Source organism: Anomaloglossus baeobatrachus, chromosome 3 (genome assembly GCF_048569485.1).
Source record: "Anomaloglossus baeobatrachus isolate aAnoBae1 chromosome 3, aAnoBae1.hap1, whole genome shotgun sequence".
Lineage (NCBI taxonomy): Eukaryota > Metazoa > Chordata > Amphibia > Anura > Aromobatidae > Anomaloglossus > Anomaloglossus baeobatrachus.
The window spans coordinates 676,689,525-676,699,069 of record NC_134355.1 but is presented as its reverse complement, the minus strand read 5'-3'; the positions used below and the strand labels follow the sequence as shown (position 1 = coordinate 676,699,069).

The 9,545-nt window shown below is 44.1% G+C and overlaps 1 protein-coding gene across 1 annotated transcript in view; it reads right to left on the bottom strand.

Moving 5' to 3' along the window:
- Nucleotides 1–323: 323 nt before the first annotated feature.
- The window catches only part of ELP3 (elongator acetyltransferase complex subunit 3), a 208,414-nt gene continuing 199,192 nt past the window's right edge, over nt 324–9,545 (bottom strand). The window contains exon 15 of the mRNA XM_075338841.1: nt 324–706. Within this exon, the coding sequence (XP_075194956.1) occupies nt 630–706 (77 nt within the window). The 3' untranslated portion in view covers nt 324–629. The remainder of the gene's footprint in view (nt 707–9,545) is intronic.

The following is a 9,545-nucleotide window of genomic DNA, read 5'->3' as shown; positions in this document are numbered from 1 at the left end:
ACTTACTGAGCTGTTTGCTGTCATTTTGATAAAATCATGGTTTTCTCTGCTGCAGATCTAGCAGTTATACAGGGCTCATGAGTATGCTGGACTACCTGCAGCACGCCAAGTAGTCCTGTAATGATAATCTCCTACTGATTAATCATTGATTTTAATCAAAACTACACTAAGCAGCCCAGTAAGTGACACATTGCTGGAATCAGGATGTCTGCCCCTACACTATGCTGCTCTCAGATTAGGGAGCAAAAATCTGATGACAGAGTCTCTTTTTAAGTGTATGATGAGCATTATCTGTTTGTTTGTTTTTTAGCAGTACCCATAAGGATGGAAGCTGTCACCATTTAGCAGACTGCATTGTGCGTTTATTCAGGTATAAATAACATAATAAATGTATTTCATAAAAACAGAAAAAGCTCAAATTGTAAGAGAGCGTACAGGGGTAAAGGCCATGACAACAATGGGCAATGACCAGAAGCACAAGCCTCAAGAATCTATGCTCACAAAGAAAAGCCAATATAATGAAAATGCAGCATTTAGTGAAGCTGGTGATGACCAAATGATGTCTATTTTTCTTTGTTCCGATTTCAATGACTGTTTTCTTCCATCTTGAAGACCCTCGGCCGCCATGTTTAGTCCAGTCTCTTCACCATGTAGGGCCCCTCTAGCTCGTATCCGATTTTTCTGTAGTAGTTTCTGGTGCCGACACCTAGGGAAGAACACACGAGAGGTCAGCAACTCCGAAACTGTCAATGGGTTGTCAAATACCGGGCCCAGACCCAGCGATAAATGAGAGACAAATCTCTAATGTAAAGACTTATATTCACGTTACTCCAAATTTATAAATAACTGTAGCAACCAACGTTGACCGGGAAATGTAACTGTCTCTTTCCCCTTATCTCCGTCCGTCTCTTTCCCCGTCCATCCGTCTCTCCCAGTCTGTCTATCTCTGTCTGTCTCTTTTCCTGGCTGCATTGCGACAGGCGAACATTCTTCTGAAGTTCTGGCTGCATAGTGGCTCCCAGCTCCATTGACTTTAATGGAGGCAGGTTTTTTGGCGAATAACTGTAAAGCGTGGAGTTAAAATTTCCCCTCAAAACATAGTCTATGACGTTCCCTGAGTCAAATGAGGCGTCTGTGCAAAATTGTGTGATTATAAATGTGACGGTGCAAATTCCTTTAAAGGGGACACGCACGCACGCACGCACGCACGCACGCACGCACGCACACACACACACACACACACACTCCGCCTTATATAATAGAAGATATATGCATTGAATCTCCATAAGTGGTGCAGTCAGTGTCCATATATCACATTACATTACTTATCCTGTACTGATCCTCAGTTACCTCCTGTAATATACTCCAGAGCTGCACTCACTACTCTGCTGGTGCAGTCACTGTGTATATACATTACATTACTGATCCTGAGTTACCTCCTGTATTATACTACAGAGCTGCACTCACTATTCTGCTGGTGCAGTCACTGTGTACATACATTACATTACTGATCCTGAGTTACCTCCTCCTGTATTATTCTCAAGAGCTGCACTCACTATTCTGCTGGTGCAATCACTGTGTACATACATTACATTACTGATCCTGAGTTACCTCCTCCTGTATTATTCTCAAGAGCTGCACTCCCTAGTCTGCTGGTGCAATCACTGTGTACATACATTACATTACTGATCCTGAGTTACCTCCTCCTGTATTATTCTCAAGAGCTGCACTCACTATTCTGCTGGTGCAATCACTGTGTACATACATTAGATTACTGATCCTGAGTTACCTCCTGTATTATACTCCAGAGCTGCACTCACTATTCTGCTGGTGCAATCACTGTGTACATACATTACTGATCCTGAGTTACATCCTGTATTATACTCCAGAGCTGCACTCACTATTCTGCTGGTGGTCACTGTGTACATACATTACATTACTGATTCTGAGTTACCTCCTGTATTATACTCCAGAGCTGCACTCACTATTCTGCTGGTGCAATCACTGTGTACATACATTACTGATCCTGAGTTACCTCCTGTATTATTCTCCAGAGCTGCACTCACTATTCTGCTGGTGCAGTCACTGTGTACATACATTACATTACTGATCCTGAGTTACGTCCTCCTGTATTATTCTCAAGAGCTGCACTCCCTAGTCTGCTGGTGCAATCACTGTGTACATACATTACATTACTGATCCTGAGTTACCTCCTCCTGTATTATTCTCAAGAGCTGCACTCACTATTCTGCTGGTGCAATCACTGTGTACATACATTACATTACTGATCCTGAGTTACCTCCTGTATTATACTCCAGAGCTGCACTCACTATTCTGCTGGTGCAATCACTGTGTACATACATTACTGATCCTGAGTTACATCCTGTATTATACTCCAGAGCTGCACTCACTATTCTGCTGGTGCAGTCACTGTGTACATACATTACATTACTGATCCTGAGTTACCTCCTGTATTATACTCCAGAGCTGCACTCACTATTCTGCTGGTGCAATCACTGTGTACATACATTACATTACTGATCCTGAGTTACCTCCTGTAATATACTCCAGAGCTGCACTCACTATTCTACTGGTGCAGTCACTGTGTATATACATTACATTACTGATCCTGAGTTACCTCCTGTATTATACTCCAGAGCTGCACTCACTATTCTGCTGGTGCAGTCACTGTATACATACATTACATTACTGATCCTGAGTTACCTCCTGTATTATACTCCAGAGCTGCACTCACTATTCTGCTGGTGCAGTCACTGTGTACATACATTACATTACTGATCCTGAGTTACCTCCTGTATTATACTCCAGAGCTGCACTCACTATTCTGCTGGTGCAATCACTGTGTACATACATTACATTACTGATCCTGAGTTACCTCCTGTAATATACTCCAGAGCTGCACTCACTATTCTACTGGTGCAGTCACTGTGTATATACATTACATTACTGATCCTGAGTTACCTCCTGTATTATACTCCAGAGCTGCACTCACTATTCTGCTGGTGCAGTCACTGTATACATACATTACATTACTGATCCTGAGTTACCTCCTGTATTATACTCCAGAGCTGCACTCACTATTCTGCTGGTGCAGTCACTGTGTACATACATTACATTACTGATCCTGAGTTACCTCCTGTATTATACTCCAGAGCTGCACTCACTATTCTGCTGGTGCAGTCACTGTATACATACATTACATTACTGATCCTGAGTTACCTCCTGTATTATACTCCAGAGCTGCACTCTCTATTCTGCTGGTGCAGTCACTGTGTACATACATTACATTACTAATCCTGAGTTACCTCCTGTATTATACTCCAGAGCTGCACTCACTATTCTGCTGGTGCAGTCACTGTATACATACATTACATTACTGATCCTGAGTTACCTCCTGTATTATACTCCAGAGCTGCACTCACTATTCTGCTGGTGCAGTCACTGTGTACATACATTACATTACTGATCCTGAGTTACCTCCTGTATTATACTCCAGAGCTGCACTCACTATTCTGCTGGTGCAGTCACTGTATACATACATTACATTACTGATCCTGTACTGATCCTGAGTTACCTCCTGTATTATACTCCAGAGCTGCACTCTCTATTCTGCTGGTGCAGTCACTGTGTACATACATTACATTACTGATCCTGAGTTACCTCCTGTATTATACTCCAGAGCTGCACTCACTATTCTGCTGGTGTAGTCACTGTGTACATACATTACTGATCCTGAGTTACCTCCTGTATTATACTCCAGAGCTGCACTCACTATTCTGCTGGAGCAGTCACTATGTACATACATTACATTACTTATCCTGTACTGATCCTGAGTTACCTCCTGTATTATACTACAGAGCTGCACTCACTATTCTGCTAGTGCAGTCACTGTGTACATACATTACATTACTGATCCTGAGTTACCTCCTGTATTATTCTCCAGAGCTGCATTCACTATTCTGCTGGTGCAGTCACTGTGTAAATACATTACATTTACTGATCCTGAGTTACCTCCTGTATTATACTCCAGAGCTGCACTCACTATTCTGCTGGTGCAGTCACTGTGTACATACATTACATTACTGATCCTGTACTGATCCTGAGTTACATCCTGTATTATACTACAGAGCTGCACTCACTATTCTGCTGGTGCAGTCACTGTGTACATACATTACATTACTTATCCTGTACTGATCCTGAGTTACGTCCTCCTGTATTATTCTCAAGAGCTGCACTCCCTAGTCTGCTGGTGCAATCACTGTGTACATACATTACATTACTGATCCTGAGTTACCTCCTCCTGTATTATTCTCAAGAGCTGCACTCACTATTCTGCTGGTGCAGTCACTGTGTATATACATTACTGATCCTGAGTTACCTCCTGTATTATACTCCAGAGCTGCACTCACTATTCTGCTGGTGCAATCACTGTGTACATACATTACATTACTGATCCTGAGTTACCTCCTGTATTATACTCCAGAGCTGCACTCACTATTCTGCTGGTGCAGTCACTGTGTACATACATTACATTACTGATCCTGAGTTACCTCCTGTATTATACTCCAGAGCTGCACTCACTATTCTGCTGGAGCAGTCACTATGTACATACATTACATTACTTATCCTGTACTGATCCTGAGTTACCTCCTGTATTATACTACAGAGCTGCACTCACTATTCTGCTGCTGCAGTCACTGTGTACATACATTACTGATCCTGAGTTACCTCCTGTATTATACTACAGAGCTGCACTCACTATTCTGCTAGTGCAGTCACTGTGTACATACATTACATTACTGATCCTGAGTTACCTCCTGTATTATTCTCCAGAGCTGCATTCACTATTCTGCTGGTGCAGTCACTGTGTACATACATTACATTTACTGATCCTGAGTTACCTCCTGTATTATACTCCAGAGCTGCACTCACTATTCTGCTGGTGCAGTCACTGTGTACATACATTACATTACTGATCCTGTACTGATCCTGAGTTACATCCTGTATTATACTACAGAGCCGCACTCACTATTCTGCTGGTGCAGTCACTGTGTACATACATTACATTACTTATCCTGTACTGATCCTGAGTTACGTCCTCCTGTATTATTCTCAAGAGCTGCACTCCCTAGTCTGCTGGTGCAATCACTGTGTACATACATTACATTACTGATCCTGAGTTACCTCCTCCTGTATTATTCTCAAGAGCTGCACTCACTATTCTGCTGGTGCAGTCACTGTGTATATACATTACTGATCCTGAGTTACCTCCTGTATTATACTCCAGAGCTGCACTCACTATTCTGCTGGTGCAATCACTGTGTACATACATTACATTACTGATCCTGAGTTACCTCCTGTATTATACTCCAGAGCTGCACTCACTATTCTGCTGGTGCAGTCACTGTGTACATACATTACATTACTGATCCTGAGTTACCTCCTGTATTATACTCCAGAGCTGCACTCACTATTCTGCTGGTGCAATCACTGTGTACATACATTACATTACTGATCCTGAGTTACCTCCTGTATTATACTCCAGAGCTGCACTCACTATTCTGCTGGTGGAGTCACTGTGTACATACATTACATTACTGATCCTGAGTTACCTCCTGTATTATACTCCAGAGCTGCACTCACTATTCTGCTGGTGCAGTCACTGTGTACATACATTACATTACTGATCCTGAGTTACCTCCTGTATTATACTCCAGAGCTGCACTCACTATTCTGCTGGTGCAATCACTGTGTACATACATTACAATACTTGTCTTGTACTGATCTTGAGATTATCTGGTGTCAGCTGTAAATATAATTCTGCTGTTTCCGGTTGGGTTGTGCACATTGTCCAGTTGCCCCTTACTAGTTACCTATATATGTCAGGGTGCCTTTATTTTTGCAGCTATATAATAGGTCGCCAGCTACATGTCCCAGATGTGACCTTCAGAAAGTGAAGTGAACGTGACACAGAAGCGTGGAGTGCAGCGTGAGCAGAGCACGGCCGGGTGGTTGGATGTAGGAGCTGAATGCAGCGTTACACATTAATGGAGAATGACGGGTACAGGGCTCTACACAGGGGCGAGTGCCGATCACAGGCCGTGCTGTACGTCAGTCCACATTAAAGGGGTTGTCGGTGATCGCACATAGAGGTCTATGTCTCCTAGAAGCAGCGCCACTCTTCTCCAGTGTCTGTATCTGGTATTGCAACATCCAAATAAATTGGGTTGAGCTGTGAAAGCAAAGAAATCCTAGCGCAGCGCCACTTTATATTCTACCTTAAGCTGAAAATCTTGGATTTCTAGTGCCGCAGTCTTTCTTGGCAAATTACAACATTAGATATTTGTTAGATGCAAACACTGAATATAATAGAAGCAGCGGCCGGGCATGGATGTGATGATACAAATGTAATACATGTAATTCGCACAAATCACACGTATAATGCAGCGCGTCCTCCGTGCCACCACTTTGTGCCCATCATCGGCTAATTCAACAGAAGCGACAGATTTAGAGTCACCTTGACGTTCCATTACAGCGTAAAAGCTCTCGGCTCCCGGTCTGAACAGCGTCCGCGGAAACACCGAGCACCGGAAATGATAAGGGGCAGCTTCTAATTCCCTTCTTAGCTCATATTTTGGAGTTGATGCGTTTCTGATCACGAAGAGTCACCGATGGATGCACCTTCCGGGGCAGTGAGGTCCCCGCCATGGGAACAGCAGCACTTTATGGAACTAATGTTTAGAGAACGTGTTCTCCTTCGTGAATGACGATGCCTCACTAAATAACACAAACCCTTGTAAATAGAAGCTGGCCCCGGGAGCAGCTCGGCCACCAGTGCTGACCGGCCATACTGGTGGCATCCAGCGAAATGACCATGTAAAGCCAGCCAGGTCCTACAGAGCAGCTCTTCAATAGCACTTCGTGGGACATCCTGAATCTGTGAACGCCCTCTATGATCTCTCTCTCTCTATATTATACATGCAGTACAGACCAAAAGTTTGGACACACCTTGTCATTCAGAGAGTTTTCTTTATTTTCATGACTCTAAAAATTATAGATTCACATTGAAGACATCAAAACTATGAATGAAAACATGTGGAATGAAATACTTAAAAAAGTGTGAAACAACTGAAATATGTCTTATATTCTAGGTTCTTCAAAGTAGCCAGCTTTTGCTGTGATTACTGCTTTGCACACTCTTGGCATTCTCTTGATGAGCTTCAAGAGGTAGTCACCGGAAATGGTTTTCCAAAAGTCTTGAAGGAGTTCCCAGAGATGCTTAGCACTTGTTGGCCCTTTTGCCTTCACTCTGCGGTCCAGCTCACCCCAAACCATCTTGATTGGGTTCAGGTCTGGTGACTGTGGAGGCGAGGTCATCTGGTGTAGCACCCCATCACTCTTCTTCTTAGTCAAATAGCCCTTACACAGCCTGGAAGTGTGTTTGGGATCATTGTCCTGTTGAAAAAGAAATGATGGTCCAACTCAACGCAAACCGGATGGAATAGCCTGTTGCAGCTGCTTGTCTGCCTGCTTTTTTCATGTATGACTTGTACCGCCAATGATTTCACTCTTCAAGAAAACATTTGGGAAGGAAAATTATTTGCTATTTCTATAGGTGAAAAGAATCTCTGCTTCTGGCTGGAGCAAAATGCTTCCCCTAGAAAAAGCGTCAAGTTTGGCCAATATATGGGCAATAAGTAAGGAGAAGTCTATGCAAGGAGAATATAGCGAGTGTAATGAGATAACAGACCGAGGGAGGAGCGAGACCAAGGAAGGGGCAAGACCAAGGGAGACTGAGGGGTGGAAGACCGGGGGAAAGAGCGAGACCGGGGGGAAAGAGCGAGACCGGGGGGAAAGAGCGAGACCGGGGGGAAAGAGCGAGACAGGGGGGAAAGAGCGAGACCGGGGGGAAAGAGCGAGACCGGGGGGAAAGAGCGAGTCCGGGGGGAAAGAGCGAGTCCGGGGGGAAAGAGCGAGACCGGGGGGAAAGAGCGAGACCGGGGGAAAGAGCGAGACCGGGGGAAAGAGCGAGACCGGGGGAAAGAGCGAGACCGGGGGAAAGAGCGAGACCGGGGGAAAGAGCGAGACCGAGGAGAAGGGAGACCGAGGAGGCCGTGATCAAGGAGGGGCGAGATCAAGGGGAAGCGGGATTAAGGGGAAGCGAGATCAAGGGGAATAATAGACCAAGATGGATAATAGACCAAGCAGGAGTGAGACCAAGGGGGATAATAGAACAAAGGGGGACAATAGAACATATGGGGCAAACTATATGAAGCAGAGCTCATCTACATATTATCATTTACATACATGTCCTAGCCATATTTTCCTTGGATATAGTCTATGTGGTTCTTCACTTGTTGGGCAGGAGAAGCTTTGCAATTTTTTCGATGGTATAAATGAGCCAACTGACCATACACCAAAGAGAATCTGATCAAAAAGGAACAATTTTCATCAGAGGTTATTTTTATTGCATACAAAAAAAATGACTGCCATCTGAGTGAGGTCAAATGGTATCAAGGACGATGATTTCTTTCTTTACGGTCTCTATATAGCAATCTACTACATGGGAGGGATGGGAAACCTCTCTCCGTAGCTTCTTCTATCATTGCCCGATATTCTCCAGTCACTTCCGACTGGTCATAACCTATTGAATGACGCTTGTCCATGATTGCATCCTTCCCTCTTGTTGATGGTCGTCACCATCATCTTATGTTCTGTCTTATTCCCAAATGATCCGAGTCTTCCCACAATACTTGTCATGATGAGAAAGTTATTTTAGCAAATAATTTACATCAATTCTAGGATCTTATACCAAGCCCATATGTAAAGAAGAAAAAAATCAAATGCTCAAATTCTCCATCCAATATAGATTTTACTGTCTGCAATAAGAAGTCGGGGTCCATGCGTAATTGGGTCATACGATGGTGATGATCTCGGTAGATAAAGCCAGGGATATTGCTGTGTGTATAGCCAAAGGCGCACTGTGCTCAGCCTCCGAAAAGGGGAATGTGTGTCACTCCAGCTGGGAAAGCCGCATGACACTAATGAGACCCGGAGTAAAGATGTCTCATCCCTCATGGCGCGGCGGCTGACGTTGGGTCCTCACCGTGTCCATTTATGGCTTCATCCTTCTCCGAGTCCTCTGGATTCGGGAGTCTACAATTGGCTCTTTAAACTACTAAGTGTGAAATGACTTATTAGGATGTAATCGGCTCGGGAACGTCTGTGCTTATGTCCCGCAGTCGTGTACAGACTGATAGTGCCGGATAACGGAGAGTCAAGATTTCTCATTTTACTACGAAGAGTCATGCTTCAGAAGTCGGGGGTTGAGAATTCACAAACTTATTTCTGCACCTGTCCCCATCTGTCCTGATCCACGAGCACCCGAAAATCCATTCAGATCTGCTCTACCTTCATTAAGGATGAGCTACGTGAAGAAATACACTGGAATAAGACCAGAGGGATGAAATCCTTCTTCGGAATAAACGTCAATGCTCCCACCGGAACGTCTCACGCAGGACTGG